This window comes from Melitaea cinxia, chromosome 27 (genome assembly GCF_905220565.1).
Source record: "Melitaea cinxia chromosome 27, ilMelCinx1.1, whole genome shotgun sequence".
In the NCBI taxonomy this organism is placed as follows: Eukaryota; Metazoa; Arthropoda; class Insecta; order Lepidoptera; family Nymphalidae; genus Melitaea; species Melitaea cinxia.
This window is the reverse complement of record NC_059420.1, coordinates 4157335-4184465: the sequence shown is the minus strand read 5'-3', so window position 1 is coordinate 4184465 and position 27131 is coordinate 4157335. Positions and strand designations below refer to the sequence as shown.

The window sequence follows — 27131 nt, the reverse complement described above, 5'->3', positions numbered from 1 at the left end:
TCAAAAAACCATACGTCAGAGTGACGTACGTCAGTGTTAATGAAAGTAAATAATGGTCAGTGGTTAAGGGTTAAAAAACATAACATGAAACAAGGCTGTATGGTCTTAGGCCTTTACAGTTATTTAAACAAAAACAATGAATTTATGCTTACATTGTTTTGGAGCAAAACGATAAGTAGCCTGTCAATTTTTATTAAAACATCTATTTCTCAGTTGTTAAACATTAGTTGTATCGTTTGTTAAAAAACCGTGTGAAAACAATAACTTAACGTTTGAAATGTTAATATCAAGTGTGAAATATGAATATAACATCTGAAAGCTACGGAACTAAGCATGGTTACCGCAAGTTGTATTGTTTGTTGATCTTGGAGTCGAGATCGTTTTTACGTACTCCTGTTCATAAAATAACTTATAAAGTTGCGAAACGGCGCATGGATTGTACTGCCCACAGCGCCGGAGCTAAGGTGAAGTCAGACACGGAGATCAAAGGTATTATAATTCTTCCTATAATCTTAAAACTTTAACCATGGATATCTCCATAACCATGGGGTTTCGAAGTTTGGCAGAGTTACCTTGTATAGCTTCCCCTACACCCTCCACCCTCCACACCCATAAACCCCATAATTCGGTTTTCAAGTCTAGAGCTTAGCCAAAAAAATTAATGGACAAAATAAATCTTAGAATTTCATTTAGTTATAAGACACACACACAAGGCCAATATCTAACTGTTTCAACGTATACAGTACAGTTGACAAACCATAAATAACAAACAAATTGTTAAAGATTTATAGAGATTATTAAATCAAGATAAATTAAGAGGTTTCTTACAAACGCTGAGTTTTCAAAATTTGAAGGGTTAAAAGCTCTAAACGATTGAACAAAAATTTATGATGGTACAAATTTTATGGTACCTACCAAGAAGCTTATACAAAACTCATAAGTTTCTTAATACCTACTTAAAAATTGGAAATTTATGCTATTACTTTTTGTCCACTTTAAAATTAAAAATTATAAACTGACATTCTTACTTAAGTTATCTTCAATTAATTTCGTACTTGTTTGTTTATTGTATTACTTCCAGACTTTCGGTTTCGCCTCCTTATAGTTGTTTCAACTCTGTATAGGCATTAGGCAAGTTATTGTACAAAATTTTGTACTCTTCGCTCGTACCCATGTTGTACAATTCTAATGGCACGCAGTGTCATAGATAATATCATAATACATTTAAACTTGATTTAAACTAGCACAGTGCTGCCAGCTTTATTTTTACTTCTCAACTAACCAGAAAACCACTAAAGTCACAATTTGGTCACAATACAAGTAAAGTTAACGATCTCTCCATAGAGCAACACGGAGGGGAGTAGCCATGCACAGGCGTTCCCCTCTGTCAAGGTATAAGTTCAAATAGTCCTACACATACAATAAAACTAGTTGCAGCCGCACTGATCACTAGACTATATAAATCTAGTTGCACGATTGAATCAACGTGCTTTAAAATATGCCGAATTGTTCTATTTTTTGCTGTAAAAAGAGATCTGCCACGTCAAATTTACTAAAAGATGGCGCTACCTTTGATATGTAAGTATTTTTTAATCACATTATTACTGTATACTTCTTTTAAACCTTTTTTAAACTTAAAAATTACAAATGTTCGTGTAAATGTACAATCGGTCGTGTTGTTTTGGATTTGCTTACCAACATAGGCCGCTCGCCCTCATACAATATGCGGATCGGTCGAGTGACTGATCCAAGTCTATTTCCGAGAAGTTGCTGTCGCTGAAAGCTAGTGTTGTTATCGGTTTATTTGTAAATAATTATCAATAAAAACAGCAAAGGCAAAAGTTAGGAGACAAACATAGTTGAGATTCGTTTATTTATAATATAATGCGAGCTTAATTTTAATATGCATAGTTTTGTAATAAAATTGCACTAAATTAAATATAATACAATAGTTACGAGTATTAACACATTTTACTAGAATTACTGTGACCTTCGACCATAATATTTTATATTAATTTCTGCAGGTTCGATATAAACATTTAGTTTATTTTTGACATGACATTATAATAACACCTTACTTTTGTATCACTTTAAAAACCTCATTTCCCTAACCGAGTACTTGAATTTATCGATCTCGAATTTATTAAAGTGCTTAAATTTAGCTGTAAGCAACTTGTCAGTGTAGTTGCGGTATGTAATTTTATTGAAAGGACACAAAGTGTATCCATGCATGTGTGTGAAAAATGTAAGTGTGGTTTTAATTTAGTATGTGTTAGTTTCTTAGTGACAGACGATTATTTTTGTGTGGGAATTAGATAAAGTGTGCGTGTGTATGATTCCCCCCCTCCCCCCGCAAAAAATGACAGACAGGTTTGTATCGGTCTAAAACGCTATGGCTACTCCCCTCCGTGCTGGTCTTTGCCGTCTCTCAAACCACTAGAAAACCACTAAAGCGGCGTAAAATAAACCAATATCATGATAAGTCCACGTTCAAAGACATTTATCTTCTAATAAATGTTAAACTTGAACATTTATTTGATAACGTTAACTTTAAAACTTTTAACTTTTTACAAAAAATTTGTATTTAACAGTTACCGACAGTTAGTCTATTGCAGTCCACTGCTGAACATAGGCCTCTTCAAAATCACGACAGACATCCCAATTTTCCGTAATCCTCATCTAGCCTACACAGGCAATTTTACGTAGGTCGTCGGTCCAACGGGCCGGAGGACGGTTATATTATTTTACGTTGACAAAATATTGCAAGTTTCCGAAACGAAATTGTGGGAAATCCCGTATATTTACAAATTTTTATACTTTATAGTGACCGTAAAAACTTTTTGCTATTTACGATAAGTTTATAGCTTACTAACTAATCCGTGCTTTATACGTTGCTAAGAAGTTATTTTTTTTTTACGAAATTTTCAAGTTCATCGACTTTAGTAAAATTTATTTACGTACATTGGTCTTTATTGTGGAGTAATCAAGTAACCTGTTCACTAGTATTAATGCTACATACATAAGTTGAAATTCAGAAAACATTTTACAAATTTTAATAAATTTTTAACACTGATTTTACTGATGATTAATGGAACAATGCCACATTGTGTATACTATGCCTTATATTAGTTACGCAAAAGAATAACATTGTTATAGTATACTATATAGTTCATTATAGTAGTAATGTATAACATACCATACCGCCAGCGTTAGCGGATAAAGCGGAGCAGCACTGCTTTTTTTGCTGACCTGTTTTAATTGCTTTATTCTTTCTAACTGAAAACATATTTTCTGTGTAAATATAAAGTATCTTTCAATGCTCAGAAATAATGTGGCTTTTTACTAGTGAAAGAAATTTTTAATATCGGTTTAGTAGTTCCTGCAAACCTAGACACAAAATTACAAACTTTACCTCTTTAGTATATTAGCAAGTCATAGAGCAACACGGAGGGGAGTGGCCATTGCGTTTGTTACCGATACAAAACTTTCTGTCATTTTTTGCGGGGGGAAATTACACACATGCACACTTTATCTAATTCCCACACAAAAATAATCGTCTGTCACTACGAAACTCACACATACTAAATTAAAATCACACTTACATTTTTCACACACACATAGATACATTCTATGTCATTACAGTATAATGACACGCCGCAACTACACTGAAAAGTTGCTAACAGCCGTGGTTGTAACAACTGTCGATATGCATTATCGATAAATTCAACTACTCGGTTAGGGAAATAATGTTTTTAAAGTGATACAAAGGTAAGATATTATTATAAAAATAGACTTAATTTATTATATACTACAAATCAAACATCTTCATGTAAAATAAACGATTATAAAGAGTAAAGATTTGATTGTTTGTTTGTTAGCATTGAATAGGCTCCGAAACTATTGGACTGATTCAAAAAATTATTTCATCGTTGAGAAGCTACACTATCCTTGAGCGACATAGGTTATACTATATTTTTAAAAATATTTGGGATCTTTACTAAAACTCCAATAATGTAACCCAAGGGATAAAAAAATATCCTAAAAAATTCCTTACATTGCGTGCGCTGCAAAAACTAATGATAATAGAAATACAAAATGTAGTAAGACTTTGTAGAATACATCATTATCTACAATAATTGTATTTGCTCGCAAACGAAAAAAAAACTGACTTCAATTACATCGACAAGTAATACAATATATGTAATATATACGCGTTATCAAAGGTTACTGAAAAAGATGTTATCAGATCTCGATGAAATTTAAGGGCAACCACATGATAAACAGCAGCTTTCTATTAAATTAAAAATTATCAAAATCGGTCCACCCAGTCAAAAGTTCTGAAGTAACATACATAAAAAATACACTCGAATTGAGACCCTCCTCCCTTTTTGGAAGTCGGTTAAAAAGTGTCGCGACAGTATATGTCTAACTATTATAATTATGTCACAATACGTTTGGTGCAACGTTGTTGTGCCAAACAATGCCAGTCTACAATAAACGATTTAAAATTAACCCACATTTTGAGGAGTTGATGATGTACACTGTGATGTCAACGAATCAGGAATAAGGAGCGTAGCACTAATGGCATCATAAGATGATAGCCTGTCATCTGCTAGATTGAATGATTTGTTGATGACCCTGAAAGGATGGATTTAACATTGTTAATTTTCAAAGTTGACAAATCTAAGTTTCGTTTCACTACTATGACAAAGGTGAACCATATCTTGATTACCTTGTACATGAGACAAAAAAAAAAAAACTTACGGGACAAAAACAGTGTGGCGTTAGTGTTGGTTTGGTGCCCTCGACTAATCCTTCTATTGTTCGCCAACACTTGAAAGTTAGTGGTATTAATATGATCTGAACAAATTACACTTTTTTTGTGGGCGTCCAGGTCTGTCTGTTATTACAATTTTTTTCCACGTATCCCTTAAATTTGGATTTTCAGAAAACCTGCCAAATTTTTATATAAAACATTATGGTCGAAGTTTACATTAAGTAATTCTAGTAAAATGTATTAATACTCGTAATACGCGTATTATATTTAATTTAATGCAATTTTATTATATAACTATGTTTATTAAAAAAGCTAGCAATATTATATTATAAATAAATCAAGATCTCAAAAATGTCTGTCACCTCTTTTGCCTTTGCCGTTTTTATCGATAACTATCTACAAACAAACCGGTAACAACACTATCGCTCGGCGACAGTGACTTCTCGGAAATAGACTCCGATCAGTCGCTCGACCGATCCGCATATTGTATGAGGGCGAGCGGCCTATGTTGGTAAACAAATCGAGTCAACACGACCGATAATATTTGTAATTTTTAAGTTTAAAAAAGGTTTAAAAGTAGTATACAAGTAATAATGTGATTAAAAAATACTTACGTATGAAAGGTAACGCCATGTTTTAGTAAATTTGACGTGGCAGATCTTTTTTTGAAGCAAAAAACAGAACAATTTGGCATTTTTTGAAGGACGTTGATTCAATCGCGCAACTAGATTTAGTCTAGTGATCAGTGCCGCTGCAACTAGTTTTATTGTACGCATATGGCCATTTGGCCTTATACCTTGACAGAGGGGAACGCCTGTACATAGCTACTCCCCTCCGTGTTGCTCTTTGTTAGCAAGTATTAAAAGTGTTAGTTTAGTGGAACACACTATGCTAGATAGACAAAATTTAAAAATATTTAGAAGTAATTTTTTATATTGCGGACATAATTAAATAAATAACAACAACTTTTATTATAAATCACTCATTATGATTGAATTACTATTTTATGCAAAATTTGAAATAGGCGAGCTAAACAAAGAGCTTACTCCTGAACCATGGACGTACATATACGTCCACAGTCCATGTCCTGAAGCTTCTTGTCCTGAACACACAGATTAGTTATTATTTATCTGTTGAGCTTGAGATATTCATTAAAAGAATTGTTGAATTAATAACGTATACTGGTAGCCCCATTGTTTCGCAATGTTTCATAAATTAAATAAATTAAATTCCTATTTACAACTGTTTTATATGGTATCACTTTCATAGTTTCACCATTATGAAATTGATGGTGGAAACGAAAAGTGCTCAGCACAAAGACAATACGTTTGCTTTAAATTAAGTTAATAAAATATTTACTATTTGTACGATAATTTATTTTTTTTCTTTTTGATTGTAATATAATTATAATTTACGGTCATATTACTTGTGCATAGTGAAGTGCGTGTGACAGTTTTTGTAATTGTGTTAGGTTAGATGTGCTCAAGAGTTATTCTGCTGAGGTGATATTTTATTGCAATGGATTCGGGACCAGCTCAGGAGGTTACTGAGCTGCTGAGGCAATGGGAGGAGCAGCACACATCTCCCGTATACGATCCTATACCGACTTTGACAAGGTGAGTTCTTGGCTTATCAGTGAAATGTCAGTGTCCACATTGTAAACGCGATGCTCGTACAACCGGCAAGGCAACAAGTGAAAAACTTTTCTTTTAATTTTCATTACTTTTGAATCTTAAGTTATATTAAGTAAACTATAATAAAGGTTTATTGTAATGAAATCTATGTTAAGATTTTCATGTACTTAATCTAGTCTCGAGACAATTCTAGTTATTTTTCGGAAGCTTTTTTACAGAAAAATGTTCCATATGTTATTCTGCAATATATTATTTCATAATTAAAATTAAAATTGTATGATATCAAATATGTCTAGTAGAGACCCCTATTTTACTATAAAAGGTACTAAATTTTAAACAGAACATGTGCTATTTTACAAGCAATGTGTGGCATATATAAAATTACTAGCTTTAATCTTCGGCTTCGCTCGAATTGAATTTTTTTACATAAAAAGTATCCTATGTTACTTGTAATACCTCCAAGAATATGTGTACAAAGTTTCATTATGATCGGTTAAGTAGTTTTCGTGTGAAAGTGTAGCAAACAAACTTACATTCACATTTATAATATTAGTAGGGCTTTATTGATATATGCTAGAAATAAATTATTTTTAGTAAAATTAAATTAATTATCATGTTCGAAGAACCACCTAGAAAACATCCTACCGTGCAGAATCCATAAGAAACTAGTCGAAACAAAACTAGCCTAGTGGTGCACGCTTCATGTACGTACAACAACATCGGCGGTTTGTGGGATTTGATTTGATGTAGATTTGAACTTTTTGTTTTGTTTTTATTATAAATAAATAAATAAATAAATATCATATAAAATACACACACGGTTGTCTGTTCCAATGGTAAGCAACTTAAGCTATGTATTCATTAGCAACATTTGACGCTCAACATGTCGAGCGACGATGCTGACCTTTTGCTTAGCAACGCTACCTGTCTAATGGACGTTCAGTCACCAACAACATGTCGCCTGAGGAGCTAGTGTTGGTCTCAGCTGCGTTTGTTATAATATCATTGCATAAACAAAAGAGGAAAAAGCATTGGTGGGTTAGAAATTAGTTAAGAAAGTTCCGCGTCGTCGCTCGACATGTTGAGATGCATGTTGAGCGTCATGTGTTGCGTGTCAAATGTTGCTAATGAATAGATAGCTTTAATGCGTGTGTTACAGGTAACATCTGACTGTTATAACTATTTTTTTTTATAAACATACATAGAAATAATACATATATAAATATATAATAATATATGTATAAGTAATGTTTTGTTAAAAAATTCTAACAGCGTAAAGTAGAAAAAAAAAAAGATTAGGTTAGGAATAAATATAACACAACGCAGTAGTAACGGAGTAGTAATATTTAATGCAGTCCTATCTTCTTCTTCTTCTTTAAAGACTATAGCTACATCAGCTTTACGCCAATGATTTTGCCAATGACGAGTACTGAAAGTGTATAAGTCCAGAAACGGTCCGTTTTTGACAGTACAATACAGTCCTATCATCATCATCATCATTTCAGCCTATCGCAGTCCACTGCTGGACAAAGGCCTCCACAAGTTCTTCATTTGTTGTCATGCACTCCTATAATATAGAGATTAACCAATGAAGATAAAGAAGAATTTTAAATGAGTCATTCTGAGTGATTTTTAATTTTTAAAATATTCAAAGTAACTCAGTCTGTGTACTTAAATCTCGCGACAAGATTTTACATATGAATTGGGTATTGACTTCACATGTTGATGGTAAAAGTTTGAGCACATTTAAATTAAAGATTTTTTTTTTTTATAAATAAACGCTTCATACTCAACAGCCCCCAGTAGGACTATCTCCTGTGTCAGGGGTCTGGAAACTCACACAATAAATAAGCACAAACGCTCAGGCCACAATAAACATCTGTATGGGGTCACAGCTAAATAACATTGTTCTCAAACAGTGTCGTATTCCTATGGTGAGTAAGGTGGCCACAGCTTCTGGGGAGGGTCGCGGATAGGGTCATTAAGACCCAGAGGACTGCACAACCATCCAGACCACAGCAATCATCGGTATGGCCAACACAAACGTTTGCTATGTGCGGGGATCGAACCCGCGACCGCCGGTGCAACAGTCACAAACCAGTACGGTGATCGTTGCGCCAATGCATCGTCATCATGTTTTTTACTTTTAACTTTTATCAATATCAAACTCTTATCTTTTATTTCCAACTGTTAAATGTTTTTATTATCAAGCTGTTTATAATAATAAACCTATCGATCAATGATGATTAATCCAAAAGTTGCAGTTTAATGATATAATCTGTAACCGCTTGTTTTACTCCTTGTTGATAAAACCTATCAGTAACTTAGGTACAAATTTTTTTTTTTTTAACCGACTTCCAAAAAAGGAGGAGGTTCTCAATTCGACTGTTTTTTTTTTTTTTTTTTTTTTTTTTTTTTTTTTTTTTTTTTTTTTTTTTTATGTATGTTACATCAGAACTTTTGACCAGGTAGACCGATTTCGACAAATTTTGTTTTAATCGAAAGGTGGTGTGTGCCAATTGGTCCCATTTAAATTTATTTGAGATCTAACAACTACTTTTCGAGTTATATCTAATAATGCGTTTTTACTTGACGCTTTTTTCGTCGACCTACGTTGTATTATACCGCATAACTTTCTACTGGATATACCGATTTTGATAATTCTTTTTTTGTTGGAAAGGGGATATCCCTAGTTTGGTACCGTGATAAGGAAACCAGGATCTGATGATGGGATCCCAGAGAAATCGAGGGAAACTCTCGAAAATCCGCAATAACTTTTTACTGGGTGTACCGATTTTGATAATTTTTAATTTAATCGAAAGCTGATGTTTATCATGTGGTCACATATAAATTTTATCGAGATCTGATAACTACTTTTTGAGTAATCTTTGATAACGCGTAGTTGCTTGACTATTTTTTCGTCGATCTACGTTGTATTACTTGTCGATGTAATTGAAGTCGGTTTTTTTTTTCGTTTGCGAGCAAACACAATTATTTTTCAATAACAGGTGAGGCAGGCACAAAATTTTTAAAACAGAAATACCTTTATTTATAACAATACATACTTAAGTGTTGTAGAATAATTTACTGCATGATTTGGAACAATAAACATTGATATTAATTTAAGGTGTTGGCACAATATTATTGTACAATTTTACATGATTGAAGGCGCTAGTCATAGATAACTACATGAAATGAAAATGACAAGCGTTATTCAAAATAAATTTTATATTCATTATTATTCATTCGTTCATATTATTTCTCTTACATTGATCTTTTATTGTTTTTTTTTCTATTTCAACCTTGTCCTAAAGATAATTAATAAATAAATAAATACTCTTTATTGTACACCACAAAAAAAACATTACAAAAAAAAAAGTGATTCATACAAAGATGTACAAAGTAGGTCTTATCGCTAAGAGCGATTTCTTCCAGACAACCTTTAGCCATAGGACATAGCGTAGAAAAAGAGAAGCGGTAGGGAAGTGTACAAACAGTTGATAAAGAATTGGCATATAGTTAACAAGCAATATGATATTAAAAGCACTAAACAATAAAACACAAGGAAAAAACTTTCCAATTTTTTTGTATATTATTATATATAATAGGTAAAGAGCAGCAGCGGTGCAGTAGCAAAATTGCGCATATACAAATTTTGCGATTTAGTTTATATAGACTATTCTTGCAAAGTCATTCTGTATGTCTTACTGTTATCTTGATTCAACATTGTAGTTATTATATGAATTTTTTGGCTTGCAGCCCAGTAGCAACATTTTTAAGTACATAATTGAGCTGAACCGACTGGTGTTATCATGTTTTTTTATATGATCTATAATAATTGTAAACATTACTGAATATTTAAAATTTCTTGCATTTTTTTGAATATTTTTATTCCTTCTACAAAGTATTATATTACAAAATTTTGGAAGAACAATCTCATTTGAGAGAAAAGACAATTAGTAAGACATCTGTGGGTTACAATTTTTATATTAAGATTATTTTTAATGTAAACTAGCAGTGCTCGGGACTTCGTCCACGTGGAATTCAACAAAAAAGTTAATGTTCAGTTCGCAGAGCTATAAAATAAATAAATTTCTAAAACACAAGTCTCCTAAGTTACTCCTTATTACAACAGCTATCAGCCAGTGAAAATCCCGTCAAAATCAGTCCAGCCATTTTAAAAAATAGCCGGAACAAACAGACAGATAGACAGACAAAAATGGTATTTTAGTATATGTACCATGTATAAAACCATACGCCATTTTTTAAAAAGCGGTTCTAGTAATTATTACAAACAGACACTCCAATTTTATTTGTTTGTATAGATTTTATTTTAAACGAAATGCCGATTAATATTTATATCAATTACAGGATAGCAGAAATAATCGAAGCTGAAACTGAGAACTTTATGAAGAAGGATCCGGACCCGTTCGATGAGAGACACCCCTCGCGGACCGACCCCGAGTGCGCGTTGGGGCACGCGCTTAAAGTTATGTTCAAAAAAGACAATTTTATGACTAAGGTAAAATTATTTAATTTTATAGCTAAGGCAATAAAGAATAGATAACACAGTTCCACTACCACCTTGGAACTTATAAAGCCGACCGATGGCGGGATAACCATCCAACTGCTGGCTTTAAAATACACAGGCTGAAGACGAACAGCAGCGACTTCGGTGCGACAAAGCCAGCCCTGCGGTCACCAACCCGCCTGCCCAGCGTGGTGACTATGGGCAACACACATGAGTTCACGCCATTTCTGGCGCGAACTTGTGGGGGCCTATGTCCAGCTGTGGACTGCGATAAGCTGAAGTGATTGATTGTGAAGTGATTTAATTTTATAATTTATCTACTGGTGGACTTAATACCGCCATATTTTTTTATTTCGTACATTTTTTAAATTTTCTCGTATTGTATCTGGCAAATAAGTTACTGCTAGGTGTTGTCAGCCGAGGTGGTGGAATGCTAGCGCGACCCCATCTCGCCCCACCTAGGCGAATGACTATACCTGGTGGTTTTTAGCCAATAGGAGTCTAACCTAGTAGGCATATAGGGTATCCATGATGGATTTTCCCCATGTTAAAAAAAGGTGTTATCAGCGGGGGGGGGGGGGGAACTGGCCTTAGAGGTCTGTTTCCTCTTACCCTATAAAGTTACAAAGGAGAGATAGTTGCAAAGAAAAATATACATAAACTTGTTGATCATAACTTCGTACCTTTTCATGGATGGATACTTTATTTTTATTATTTTTACAATTTATGTCCTGGCAATAAAATTATTATTATTAAAAAAAAAAAATAAAGGATACGAAAAAAAAAGAATTATCCAATATGGCGCCGTCGTTCTGAAGTTACGGTCGTCGTAAGCGATTCATTTTTATTCTTTTTACTTAGACTAGCTGACTTCGTACCCCCATAGTTTTTAATTTTCCAATAAAAATATCGCGGTCATTATCGAAATAAAGTGTAGGCTATATTTTTAGTTGGACAAAGTAACATTTCTTTGCAAAATTTAATGAAAAACAGTCCAATAGATCTCATTCAAAGTTTATTAAAAAAAAAAAGTATAAATAAGGTAACTACTCCTTTTTTAATTCGATTAAAAAATGAACTATCCATTTTGGTGCAGTCGTTAGGCTGTTTGGTTTTTTAATTAATTTTATTTATATTGGCTATATATTTAGCCAGTATTCGGTGCTCGTTATGAACTTTGAGGTTTGTATAAAATGAGAGCAGAAATTAAAAGATGATGCACATATACTTATATTTAATATATAATAAAATAAAATAAATACGTTTTCAGTTAGTAAACGATTACGTCCGCGACACTTACTATTCGAGGCAGAACATAACAGGGAGGGACGTACACAAGCTGAACGTTGCGGCGTGTCGACTCACGCTTGACCTAATGCCGGGCCTCGAAATGAGCGTCGTGTTTCAGGTATGTACATATTAAAATAAAAATTGTACTGTGTGGCTACGGTACTAAAGAATATAGCCACCCCCTCTCTTCCCGTGGGTGTCGTAAGAGGCGGCTAAGGGATAACACAGTTCCACTACCACCTTGGAACTTAAAAAGCCGACCGGTGGCGGGATAACCATCCAACTGCTGGCTTTGAAATACACAGGCCGAAGACGAGCAGCAGCGACTTCGGTGCGACAAAGACAGCCCTGCGGTCACCAACCCGCCTGCCCAGCGTGGTGACTATGGGCAACACACACGAGTTCACGCTATTTTTGGCGTGAACTTGTGGAGGCCTGTGTCCAGCAGTGGACTGTATAGGCTGTAATGATGATGATGATGATGATGATGAAATTAAATAAAAATATTTACCATACACATGGGGTCGTCTGTTCCAAAAGTGTGTTTCTATTAAACCTTACCATGATTGTCATTTTGATAATACTGATAATTTGGTAAACGAGAGTACTGCTCACATGACGGTAAGCGATTAACGAGCTGTAACACCAGAAGCTTCGCAAGCGCGTCGCCGACGGTACCCCCCAATCCCCCCCTTGGTGCACTATGTCTGTGATCTTATGTAAGGTCAAGGTATTTCCCCGGACGAGCTGCTTCACATTTTGAGCAGGATATTTCCTGCTGTGCTAATAGATTCCATTAGAATCAACTGTTCCCAGATACACAGCTTGAAAACTATATATGTATCTATAGCTATATGTATATTAATTAGGAAAATTAATAAATTAATAAACGCTTCACACTCAACGGCCCCCAGTAGGATTTTCTCCTGTGTCGGGGGTCCGGAAACACACAGTACACAAGCACAACGCCCAGTCCACGACAAACATCTATATGGCCGATACAAATGTCTGTCGTAAGCGGGAATCGAACCCGCGACCGCCAGCGCAACAGCCAGTGCTATGACCGCTGCGCCAACGCGTCGTCAAAATATATCCGCCATTGGTGTGAAACCCCATTTTGAATTTAATATTACAAAAAAAATAATATCCCGTCATTGGTGAAAGACCCAAGTTAATTTATTTACATGCAAAATTTTGAGTTATTTTTTTTTAATGCTCAATAATAATACTTTATACATTTCAGGATAACGAAGCCCTAATCCACCGTCTGGTGAACTGGGCGACGAATTCTACTGAACCACTTCAGTGCTATGCCACAGGTCTACTAGCGGCGGCAATGGAAGTACAAGAAATTGCGACTAACTTCAGGTTAGTAGATGTGTGACAATTTTGTTTGGGTTTGATGCTCGCCCTGAATCTAAGGAAAATTAAGGATTAAAGAAAAAATTATCGAAGGAAATGTCTTGCTCAAAATTTCGTAGTAGCCTAATTGGGGAAGTACTAATTGGGGTAATGTTGTGTTCCTGTGGTGAGTAAGGTGGCCAAAACTGCAGGGGAGGGTCTGGGTTTGGGGTTGGCAATGAATTTGCGATGCTCCAGGTGTTGCAGACGTTCATAAGCTATGGTATCTGCTTACTGTCAGGCAAACTATAATCATGTTGTTTGCCACATTTAAGAGCCATTTCACAATTTTACGCTCTGCAAGTTTAGGTAAATTTGGTCGCATCGCGCGAGTCGTACGAGCCGCGCGATCTTTGTGGTAGTACGTATAGTGTGACAACCAAAAGACCATCGTGATCATTTTCTGATGTATAATAAAAATTATAACTATGGTATAAAATGTTTTTTACATAATTAATTTGTTAAAAATTTCAAGTATGTTATATAACAACAGTCAATAAATTTAAAATAAAATAAAAAAAATCAATTTTATGAAACAATTTTTTTAAATTGATTTAGTTTTTTCAGTTTACGAATGAATCTAATATTTACGATATGAATAAAAAAGCATTTAATGACATCGACACCGACAAACATATTAATTAACAAATAACAAGACAAACAGATTGAAATGCCTATTTGTATTGATAGTGTGAGAAAAGAAAATTAAATTATACATTTGTTTACAGAAATTATCATTATATTATTTTACAGTCATTTTCGTAATATGTTTATTTTATTTATATTTTATTATGAAAGTATCAAATGCGTTTTATCCGCTATAACAACAGGCGCTTGGCGCGTGTGAGCGAAAGAGACGGCTGCGCAGAATTTGGCGTGGACCTTACCTCTAAGAGCGCTAGCGCTCGACTGATTTACCGGGCTTGATGCGTGGCAATATATACTATCTTTTTATTATTTAATATAAAATGTATTAAAAATAATTACATCTTTTAAATATTATTTTTTGTATTCCTTAATGATGTAAGTTTACTTTGATGAAGATAGTTCGTTAAAATTTCTTAGTTTTCTAAGAGAAATATCGCATTTAAAATTGTACTTATTTGGAAAATATTCGTAACTTTAAATTTTTTTTATCGTTTAATAGAGATACAAATGGAATAAAAATCTATGATAGTGGACAACAAAATTATATTCCACATATTATGATATTTTTTTAAAATAGTTTCAACGTAGAGGTTATTGAAAAGTAGGACTTCAAAGTATACATTGCGACCGTTTACCCAGGGAGGAGGCTGATGAAAAGGTTAATAATTTTATACACATAATATAAATCAAAATTCTGATCTGACTATCGACTACAACAAAGGTTGCTCTATTATATTTCAAGAATATAAATTACATTATTGCATCCAACACTGAGATTAACGACGTCAAAATATTACAATTTCGCGGATTGTTACCGATTTTTGTGAAATGGCTCTTAAACTATAAAAAAAAAAAATTATTAAATATAGAATGTTTATTTTTGTTATTTGTTACAAAGAAAAATGTGAATTTCAGAGGGCTATTACCTAAAGCACAAGCATTAAGTTGCCTGCCTTAGGAACAGATGAAAATGAGAACATCTTTATAATTAGTCAATATAAATATGCATTATTAGGGGGAATACATATTAATAAGCTAAGGTTAAGATGTTTGCCTCCCTTTTTTAGAAAAACCTCACAATTACTGCACATAAATTATATATCATTTTATACATAATTGCTTGCTTTACCGGCATCCACAATGAAAATATTTATTATTGCTTTTGATTTTGTAAATTATTTAATTATTAAAATTATATATATGACGGCTTTAATTCTGAAACAACGTCAACATGATGGACGCTCGGTATTTTTTTTTTTTCTTATTTAGTGCGAATTATTCGCACAGGTATATCTAGTATAAATTATTACGCTAAGGTTAAGATGTTTGCCACCCCTTTTGAGAAAACACCTTACTATTACTCCACACAAATAACATACAATTTTATACATAATTGCTTGCTCTACCGGCATCCACAACTAAAAAATTCAAACTATGTAAAAAGGGAGGTTAGGCATGCTTTAATACTATATAAGGGAAGTTTGAAAGTAGCACCCGTGACGGAAAAAATTAGGAGCAGTAGGTTACCGTGGTATGGTTATGAGGAGGGATGAATGCTATGTTGGTAAAAGAATGTTAAGGATGAATGTCGAAGGACGAAGAGCGATCGGCAGATCAAAAAAGCGATGGATGGATTGTGTGAGTGAGGATATGAGAAAGAAAGGAGTAAGCGCTGAAGTGACGAATAATAGAGAGGGATGGAAGAGGAAAACATGTTGTGTCGACCCTACATAAGTGGGATAAGGGCAGGAAGATGATGATGATGATGATGAGGCATACTTTAATAAGACGAAAGGCTTATTTCTTTCCTCAAATAGACGCTTGTAACTCATAAACTATTCAGATCTTGATCAAATTTATATTTAAAATCAGATCAGTTTTTAAAAGTTGATTTAAAACCTCAGTTACCGTTTCACTCATATGTTCTACATAAAGCAAGTGTCACTAAATAATCTCCGATAATGTTTCAGAGATCTGAACGCGATGTTGATACCCCTAATGCTGAAGAGGCTTCACGAGCTGAGGAACAAGACTCAGGAGGAGAGAGTGAGTATTGCTTGTAATAAAAGAGATATTTCTAAAAGAAAATATAAAAATACTTTGATAAATGGCTTAATTCTTAGGTTTTTTGCTTTACAAATTAACCATAACACTTCCCACTGCCGGTAATAGGCCTTTATATATAAGGCTTGTAGCTTAATCCTTCGCGGATATGTTCCCTACTATGAGGAACAATCGCTATCAGGCGTACACGATAACAACCGGGAACGACAGCTCAACGTGCTCTCCGAGGCACGGCGAAGAGGACCACAAGGACAGACGAACAAACTGGAAAGAAATATTTGTACAAAAATAAATATGTCCGTATGCGGGAATCGAACCCGCAAACCGTCGCTCGGTGTTTTAGGCGACTACTCGCATTACTACACCAAAGCGGTTGTTAACGTAAGTGTTTAGTGTAAGTAACACTTACATCACTTGTAACATAAATGTAGGATGCTGAATCGTTGTAGACGTTGATATAGGTCTAAGCCTAGTTTACGCGGGTGACTGTTGATGGGGTTTCGGTCCGGGTGGGGACCCAGATGAGGTACCTGGGTCTCACCCTGGACGGGAGGTGGGCTTTTGGGGCTCATTTTGCAGAGCTAGCCCCAAGAGTCGTGAAAGCCGCCGCCTCACTGGGAAGGCTGCTGCCGAACGTGGGTGGTCCGAGTGCCCATTGCCGTCGGCTGTACTCCGGGGTCATCCGGAGTATGGCCATGTACGGGGCACCCATCTGGGCGGACGCCCTCGGTCGCGCCAACAAAATCCAGCTGCGACGACCGCAGCGGGTCATCGCGACGAGGGCGATACGCGGTTACCGGACGGTGTCCTGGACGGCGGCGTGCGTGCTGGCCGGCGATCCCCCCTGGGAACTGCAGGCGGAGATCCTCGCCGAAACATATCATTTTGTGGCGGCGAGGAGATCCCGGGGGGAGTCTCCTACGTGGGAGGAGCTCGCACGCATGCAGAGGCTGGCGCAGGACACCCTGTTGCAGGAAGACGCCTCTGCTGGCCCACTCCGACGCAGACGTACGGGGGCAAGGAGAAGGCGGTTTGCCCACCTCCTTCCCCCCTCGTAATAGTGGGGTCGGCGGCCGATAGTCGGGGGACTTCGGCCGGCCGGACGACACGACCCCATACGTCTGGGGGTGGCCTTGTTGTGAGCGAGGCCACCCCACCATCATGCCGGGGCCCGGAAGCTTTGTCCGGGTCTACCGCTGAGGCGAGGTGGCGAATGCTAGCGCGACCCCTCTCGCCCCACCCAGGCGGATGACTGCTAACACGTGGTGGTTTTTAGTCAGTAGGAGTCTGACATAACCCTCTGGCGCCCCCGCGCTGGAGGGTATCCATGATGGATTTTCCCCACGTAAAAAAAAAAAAAAAAAAAAAAAAGGACACCCTGTTGCGGCGGTGGACGGAGGACTTGGCTTCGCCAGTCCCCGGGCAGTGGACGGTGGACGCAGTGAAGCCGGTCCTCCGGAAGTGGGTGAGGCGGCGGTTCGGGCCGCTGACCTTCCGTCTGGTGCAGGTGCTTTCCGGACATGGGTGCTTCGGTAAGTACCTGCACCAAATCGCGAGACGGGAGGCGACTCCAGCCTGCCACGAGTGTGGAGCGCCAGAAGATACGGCGCTCCACACGCTGGAGGCGTGCGCCACTTGGGAACCGCAGCGGCGCACGCTTTCAGCGGTTATCGGACGGGATCTCTCGCTGCCGAGTGTCGTAAAGGCCATGCTTGACAGCGAGAGATCGTGGCAGGCGGTGGTCTCCTTCTGCGAAGAGGTAATGACGCAGAAGGAGACCGCGGAGCGGGCCAGAGAGGAAGACGCCTCTGCTGGCCCACTCCGGCGCAGACGTACGGGGGCAAGGAGAAGGCGGTTTGCCCACCTCCTCCCCCCCTCGTAATAGTGGGGTCGGCGGCCGATAGTCGGGGGACTTCGGCCGGCCGGACGACACGACCCCATACGTCTGGGGGTGGCCTTGTTGTGAGCGAGGCCACCCCACCATCATTCCGGGGCCCGGAAGCTTTGTCCGGGCCTACCGCTGAGGCGAGGTGGCGAATGCTAGCGCGACCCCTCTCGCCCCACCCAGGCGGATGACTGCTAACACGTGGTGGTTTTTAGTCAGTAGGAGTCTGACATAACCCTCTGGCGCCCCCGCGCTGGAGGGTATCCATGATGGATTTTCCCCACGTAAAAAAAAAAAAAAAAAAAAAAGGTCTAAGCCTAGTTCATTGTGCCGGGACCCGGAAGCTTTGCCCGGGCCTACCGCCGGGGCGAGGGGAAGGGGGAACTTTTGACTGGGTGGAGCGATTTCGGCAAATTTTCTTTTAATCGAAAGGTGTTGTGTGTCATTAGGTCCCATTTAAATTTATTTGAGATCTAACAACTACTTTTCAAGTTATATCTAATAATGCGTTTTTACTTGACGCTTTTTTCGTCGACCTACGTTGTATTATACCGCATAACTTTCTACTGGATGTACCGATTTTGATAATTTTAAATTTAATCGAAAGCTGATGTTGATCATGTGGTAACAGTTAAATTTTATCGAGATCTGATAACTACTTTTTGAGTAATCTTTAATAACGCGTAGTTACTTGACTATTTTTTGTCGATCTAAGTACGTCGATGTAATTGGAGTTGGTTTTTTTTCGTTTTTTAGTCAGTAGGAGTCTGACATAACCCTTTAGCGCCCCCGCGCTTGAGGGTATCCATGATGGATTTACCCCACGTAAAAAGAAAAGGTCTAAGCCTAGTTAAAAAAAATCACAACATTCCTTATTTGATTATATTAGTTAGCAGGAACAATTTTTGAAAATAAAAACCAGGCTTTAATTACTTATATATTAAACATTTCGTCTAATGACAAACATTGTCTGTAAATAGAACACTTTACACTTTTTTTTGATAGAATATTGAAGTAAAATTAATAAATTATAATTGTACATATTAATGTATAAATAATAATAAAGATATTAATATTATTTTTAAATTTTCAGCCAAATCAAAATTTAATAACACCGCCAAACCAGACGAGACACTTTGCACGTTTTGATAAGAAAAGGAGTAATGACATTAAATGTAATGGACCAACACCTGATAAAAAAGGTATATAATTTTTTTATAAATACATACACAGTCATCTGTTCCTTAGGTATCTAATTTAATGTCCAGGGTATAACAGACCGTATCAAAATTCAAAACCATAATAATGGAGCAAAAAGTATAACTACAAGGCAGTAAATGTTTTATTTGTTTATAAATAATAATAAATATCTAATAATAATCCCCTCCACCCCCTCTTTTCCTGTGGCTTTCGTAAGAGGCGACCAAGGGATAACACAGTTCCACTACCATCTTGGAACATAAATAGTCGACTGATGGCGGGATAGCCATCCAACTGCTGGCTTTGAAAATACACAGGCCGTAGACGGGCAGCAGCGTCTTCGATGCGACAAAGCCAGTACTGCGGTCACCAACCCGCCTGCCCAGCGTGGTGACTATGGACAAAACACATTCAGTTCACGCCATTTTTGACTCGAACTTGTAGAGGCGGTGTGTCCAGCAGTGGACAGTGCTTAACAATCTGTGATATAATAAAGGTGTGTGTCAGCTCTGAAACGCGACTTACTCCTTAAGACAAATAAAAAAAAACTTGCGTTGCTCTGAAATTAAAGAAACGACATTTTAAAGTTTATTATTCTATAAGTAGTCTTTCTAATAATTACAAATAACTAAATTTCACAACATCCCTCCTGACATCGTTTCATCTCTCTTAATTGAAACTTTAATGACAGCCAGCCAGCCGTGGCATTATTTAACTAAAGAGATTCTATAGGAATATCTATTTATTTTTACTCCCAAGAAATCTTACACGGTTAAAATGACCCTCGCGGCCGCTCGCATCACTGGTAAGCGGTACTGTTTCACATGATTTTGCTTCATATTCCTCACACCATGGAACTCATAACGTTTCTTAAGGAGCAGACTAAAAATTTATGTCGTCTGGCAATTTTTCAATAAAATATATTTTGATGTGATTTACGTTATGTTATAGATCGCGAGAAAGACGAAGGCGGAGGGGGAGATATGTTGGTCGATGAGACTCCGCCAGTCGTCAAGAATCCTGAGACTCCAGTCAAGAATAACAGCTGTAATTCTTTTTGACATTATATTTATTTATTTATTTTTTAAATATTGTCTTCAACGCACTTGTTAGCTACACACATACTTATAGGTAACAGCCAACTGATGCTATAAATTAATAATATTTTATTTTTTGAAAAATAAAATATTATTAATTTATAGCGTATGGGGCGGGAATCGAATCGATCACGGAGCAGGAAAAGGGTTTTCAGCAAACTGCGCCAACAGGCAAGCAGTTAAATTTCAAATCAGTAAATAGACAATAATGCAATAAATAAATATCTTATACCATACACACACGGTCGTCTGCTCCTATGGTAAGCAACTTAATGATTGTGTTAGAGGTAACAGCCGACTGTTATAACTGTTTTTTTTTTTTTTATATAAATATACATAGAAATAATACATATATAAATACAAATATTACGCCTAGACTCAGGCGGGAATCGAACCCGCAATCCGCAGAACAGAAAGCTGGGCTACTACAAACTGCGCCAATGGGCTAGTCAAGAAACAGGCTAGCCAATGACATGGTTATATAGAATTTTGTTTTATATTTATTATTACCCCTTCGTTGTGTTTAAGTATATCTACTGAAATCTTGTTTATCAATTTCCATCCAAAGCTCGCCCGGAAGAATTAGCTTATCCATACATCTATACAAATAAACAAAATAGTAGTGTCTCTTTGTAATATTAAAATAACTACTTTTTACTAAATGCATGTGGATGTATACACAGTACGTATACCAATATAACATTTCTTACAATTTTTGTTCATCTGTCTGTCTGTTTATTCCGGCTAATCTCTGAAACGCCTGGACCAATTTTGACGGGACTCCACTGGCGGATAGCTGATATAATAAGGGGTAACTTAGGCGATTTTTATTTTAGTAATGTATTTATTTTATTGCAGTGTTCTGCGGACTGAACCATAATTGTTTTTTGTTAATTTCGACGCGGACGTAGTCGTGGGCACAGTTAATTATAATTATGGACATGTTTGCAGCGTGCGTGGCGCCCCTCCACGGGCTGATGTCCCCCCCCGGGATGATGTCCCCCCCCGGGATGATGTCCCCCCCCGCGCGCCCGCCGCCGCTCGCGCACGAGACCTCCTCCAACTCCAGCTGGGCCGAGATGGAGACCTACGTCATCGGTACGTCTGCTACATACTGATTCATTCTACCTGTCACATCCCACTGCTGGGCGTAGACCTTCCACCATAAAGGCCTCATTATAATAAAACAACTTTTTCGGATATTATCGTGGTTTATTAAGTTTTTTATGGTAACGGGAGGACTAGTCCTCCCACCATGGTTACTGTAAAGTATCCGAAACGTCGGGCATTTAAAAAACTTAATAAACCTCAATAAAATTCGAAAAAATTCATTCATTATAATGAGGGAAATTCGCCTAAACATTAGAAAACGATATGTAGCCCTCTTTCTCCATGAAGGAGATGGCTGCTTGGCGGGTTGGTGGATAAAAAAGTTAACATCACTTATTGTGCCACTTCTATGGTTCAGTTTGCCTAGTCGTGCTAGATTATCAATATTTCCTCAATTGAAATGGGTTGTCTGTAAGGACATAGGCCTCCACAACTTCGCGACAAAAATGGCGTGAACTTATGTCTGTTGCAAATAGTCACCACGCTGGGCAGGCGGGTTGGTGACCGCAGGGCTGACTTTGTCGCACCGAAGTCGCTGCTGCCCGTCTTCGTACGACAAAGCCGCCTTTACTTAATCTATATAATCGCTCAAATACAAAATGTGTAATGCGGTACTAAATTAATACATATACGCACGCACGCACGCACGCACGTCACTCAAAAGAACACGCACTTGCACGCATACATACGTACGTACCTACGTTCTTAATTTAATATTTTATGTAATTCACTAAAGATATTCTATGTAGGTACTCGAGAATTATGTGTTTTGTTATATATATGACAAATTTCTCACACTCCCACTTGAATTTAAAACGCATTGATAAAAGCAGATTTGAATAGTTTTTTTCTTTTTTTGTCATCTGTTAAAAAGTAGTTTTATTTTAATTTTTGCTTATTTTTCGTAGTTGCTCAACTGCTTGCTTGCCGACCACTCCCTTTCAAAAAATAAAAATATATATGTATTATTAAAGTTGTCAGTGTCAGACCATCCTACCAATTCTGGACAGTTTTAGAACTGCTGGTATGAAGTTAAACTATTGTAAAAAACGAACGACGATATTAAAAAAAATATATATTATGTATTACAAATGGCATGGCCAACTAAGAGCTGCTGGATATTTTGTTAATATAATAAAATAGTTATCTATCCCCCCACCTACCAGCTGATTACATTTAACCAACATTGAAAATTGGCGGTTGCAGGTTCGATCCCCGCACATAACAAACATTTGTATTGGCCTTCAAGCTCCTTGGTATTGGCCATGCAGATATTTGCCGTGGTCTGGGTCTATGTGCAGTTCTTGTGGGTCTCCCCACCGTGCCTCGGAGAGCACGTTAAGCCTGCGGTCCCGGTTATTATCATGTACACCTAATAGCTATCGTTATTCATAGTAAGAAATACATCCACAAACCCGCATTAGAGCAGCGTGGTGGATTAAGCTCTGATCCTTATGACCAGCAGTGGGATATTACAAGCGTAACATTGAAAATTGAACTATTGTAATTTATTGTAATAATACAGATTACACAATATATCTGTAGAATATGTGTTCTATTGATATTGTTATTATTTGTTTCAGGCAACATACAAATCCACCCACCGACAGACGCTACCAAACAAATGTTAATACTTAGATATTTAACGCCAATGGGCGAGTACCAAGAGGTTAGTACTACGTTTTTTATACAACAACGTCAGCGAACAATCGTACGGCTCTCACCTGATGGTGATCGATTACCGCAGCTTATAGACGCCTGTAACAATACAAGCATTGCAAGCGCGTTGCCGACGCTGACGCGCGCATTTGATCACGTCATGATCTCCCGCAAAGCCCACAAAGGTTTCTGAGTTGGTACAGCTAGTTAATAAATATACTTTAAACTTTTTTCCAGTTCCTGTCGCACGTATTTGAGAAGAACGCCCTAGGTCTCATCCTAGGATACCTGAACGTGCGCGAGTCCAGGGACTCGAGATTAGCCTTCGAGGCGCTCAAGTACCTCGCCGCTCTGCTCTGTCATAAGAAGTTTTCTATCGATTTCATTAATATGGGAGGGTTACAGGTAATTTTTTTTTTTCTTTTTACTCCTTATTTGGGTAAAAAAAAACAACGAATGTGCTTTAGACCGCACGAATGAAGTAAAACTTCTTTAGATGTACAGTAATATACGAAAAGTAACTCTCTCTCTTTCTATCTCCACTAACTCAACTTCGTTTCGCCTCACCCGATCCCACTTTTCGTAACGCTCTCGTCACGCATTCACCAGTTTACCCCCCAAAGTCTGTAAAGAAATTTTATTTCAAAAACAGTATTACAATGGGTATGACATCAGAAGTATATAAAAAATTGTCTAAAATCCGAACCTAAATCGATCTTCACTGACCTGATAATAGAATGAAACATACTTTATAACGAATTTAGTATATACGATAAATATATAAAAATTGCTTTGCCTAAAAAAAATTCCTGGACTGACTATTTTTAATTTTCAGTGAAGATCGACTTGGTTTGGATCTTCTACTATAAAAAATACTAAAAGACACCAACTCTGCTTACCACAGATTAAAAGCATGATGTTATCAAGCAACAACCACAGATTAAAATCATGACGTTATCATAGATTCAGCATGTTTTATATTATTAGGGTTTTTTTTTATTGCCAATTTTATTTTTCTATAATTTTCAAACTTGTAAAAGGTTCTTATGGAATAAATAATTTAAAAAAAAAATGACAATGTAAGGATAATTTTAACTGTATGTACTTCACAGTTATAAAAATCGAACGAAGCCTGTTGGATCAGCTGATAGTATAAAATAATTTTTATATCATATGACGCTATAATAGATCAGATTTTGTATATTATTTAAGTTTTATTGCAGAACCTAAATACCATGTTGCGCAAAAGGCATACAGCCTCGTCTCCCAGTCAACGTCGAGTCAGATATATCGATTATTGGAACCAATCGTCGATTAAGTTAATTTTAATATTTCTTCTCATCTTCATCTTGTTATAGAAGTTCCTTGAAGTCCCTCGGCCTTCAGTGGCGGCGACGGGGGTATCAATCTGCCTCTACTACCTTGCCTACTGTGAGGATGCTATGGAACGCGTGTGCCTCATGCCGCGTCATACTCTCGCTGACCTCGTCAAGTAAGTCTCCCACTTACTGCCCCCTCATCATTACAGCCTATCACAGTCCACTGCTGGACATAGGCCTCCACAAGTTACGCCAAAAATAACGTGAATTCATGTGTTTTGCCCATAGTCACCACGCTGGGCAGGCGGGTTGGTGACCGCAGGGCTGGCTTTGTCGCACCGAAGTCGCTGCTGCCCGTCTTCGGCCTGTGTATTTCAAAGCCAGTAGTTGGATGGTTTTAAGTTCCAAGGTGGTAGCGGAACTGTGTTATCCCTTAGTCGCCTCTTACGACACCTACGGGAAGAGAGGGGGTGGCTAAATTCTTTAGTACTGTAGCCACACAGTACTGCCCCCTACTTACCCCTTATATCCCAATTTAATTAAGACAGGGCACAGCAGGGCAGCAAGATATCTTGTTTAAAATCTGAAGCAGCTCTACTGGAAGTGCCTCAACCTTACAGAACATCACACTCAAGCAATGTTGTGTTCCTGCGTGAGTAAGGTAGAGAGGTACTGTGGGGGGTACGGTCGGCAACGCGATTGGTATGCTTCTGGTGGTGGCAGGTGTCCAGGACTACATCTGCTCACCAACAGATGAACCATTCTTGTGACCTTTGTATTATAGGAAAAAAATAGCTCAAATAAAATATTTTATATATTGACGACGCGTTGGCGCAGCGGTCATAGCACTGGCTGTTGCGCTGGCGGTCGCGGGTTCGATCCCCGCTCACGACAGATATTTGTATCGGCCATATAGATGTTTGTCGTGGACTGGGCGTTATGCTTGTGTAGTGCGTGTTTTTCGGACCCCCGACACAGGAGAGAATCCTACTGGGGGCCGCTGAGTGTGAAAGATATATTTATTATTATTAATAATTATTAATTAAGACTTGGTTATTTCAAATATAGACTTTGATCGTCATTTTATAACATCTTGACGATTCTTCTCTGTATATACATTCCAAATCGAATGTAACTTCACTTTTATTAATAATAAATTCATTAAAAATATATATAATTTTGATATGTAAAATGATGATTCAAAATTGCTTTGGCAACCTACTTGTATGAAATAAATTTAGATTTTTGAACGTATAGAGAAGTAATGTGTTCAGTACATTGCGTGTTGTGTCAGGTACGCTCTGTGGCTCCTCGAGTGCTCCCACGACTCGGGCCGCTGTCATGCGACCATGTTCTTCGGCTTGTCTTTCCAATTTCGCGTCATACTTGAGGAGTTCGACAACCAGGTCAGTTGTTGTTGTTTCTGTAATATAGAATGAATGATTATTTTTTACTTTGTACATTCTATCCGTTGTCTGAATGTATCTTTTATGTGTTTAAATGAAAACTGTACACCTACTCGTACACCATCTACATTTATACTCTCTTTTCTTTACTTTATTACTTTATTCCTCTGCGGAAAGGTTAGGTGGATTACGCTCTGATCCTTCTCCTACATGGAGAAAGAGGCCTATGCCCAGTAGTGGGATATTACAGGCTGAAGCGTATATTATGTCATTATGTACGCAGGACGGTCTCCGCAAGCTGTACAACGTGATCTCTACGCTCCCGATTCTTGGCTCGGAGGAGGAGGAGTCGCGAGTGTCGGACGACGAGACGTGCGCCGCGCGCCAGATCGTGCGCCACGTGTGCGTCGCGCTGCGCAGGTGAGGGGGGGGGTGTTGGTGGGGGGGGGGGGGATTCCGGACGACGAGACGTGCGCCGCGCGCCAGATCGTGCGCCACGTGTGCGTCGCGCTGCGCAGGTGAGGGGGGGGGTGTTGGTGGGGGGGGGGGATTCCGGACGACGAGACGTGCGCCGCGCGCCAGATCGTGCGCCACGTGTGCGTCGCGCTGCGCAGGTGAGGGGGGGGGTGTTGGTGGGGGGGGGGGATTCCGGACGACGAGACGTGCGCCGCGCGCCAGATCGTGCGCCACGTGTGCGTCGCGCTGCGCAGGTGAGGGGGGGGGTGTTGGTGGGGGGGGGGGATTCCGGACGACGAGACGTGCGCCGCGCGCCAGATCGTGCGCCACGTGTGCGTCGCGCTGCGCAGGTGAGGGGGGGGGTGTTGGTGGGGGGGGGGGATTCCGGACGACGAGACGTGCGCCGCGCGCCAGATCGTGCGCCACGTGTGCGTCGCGCTGCGCAGGTGAGGGGGGGGGTGTTGGTGGGGGGGGGGGATTCCGGACGACGAGACGTGCGCCGCGCGCCAGATCGTGCGCCACGTGTGCGCCGCGCTGCGCAGGTGAGGGGGGGGGGGGGGGGGGGGGGGGGGGGATTCCGGACGACGAGACGTGCGCCGCGCGCCAGATCGTGCGCCACGTGTGCGTCGCGCTGCGCAGGTGAGGGGGGGGGGT

At 38.4% G+C, this 27131-nt stretch overlaps 1 protein-coding gene across 1 annotated transcript in view; it reads left to right on the top strand.

Annotated features, from left to right (window-relative positions):
- Positions 1 to 6259: 6259 nt before the first annotated feature.
- LOC123666765 (protein mahjong) overlaps positions 6260 to 27131 on the top strand; it is a 44154-nt gene continuing 23282 nt past the window's right edge. The window contains exons 1-13 of the mRNA XM_045600818.1: positions 6260 to 6393; positions 10783 to 10933; positions 12213 to 12350; positions 13476 to 13600; positions 16252 to 16327; positions 19324 to 19432; positions 20382 to 20477; positions 21479 to 21625; positions 23221 to 23306; positions 23534 to 23701; positions 24655 to 24788; positions 25910 to 26021; positions 26305 to 26441. Coding sequence (XP_045456774.1) covers positions 6296 to 6393; positions 10783 to 10933; positions 12213 to 12350; positions 13476 to 13600; positions 16252 to 16327; positions 19324 to 19432; positions 20382 to 20477; positions 21479 to 21625; positions 23221 to 23306; positions 23534 to 23701; positions 24655 to 24788; positions 25910 to 26021; positions 26305 to 26441 — 1577 coding nt within the window. The 5' untranslated portion in view covers positions 6260 to 6295. The remainder of the gene's footprint in view (positions 6394 to 10782; positions 10934 to 12212; positions 12351 to 13475; positions 13601 to 16251; positions 16328 to 19323; positions 19433 to 20381; positions 20478 to 21478; positions 21626 to 23220; positions 23307 to 23533; positions 23702 to 24654; positions 24789 to 25909; positions 26022 to 26304; positions 26442 to 27131) is intronic.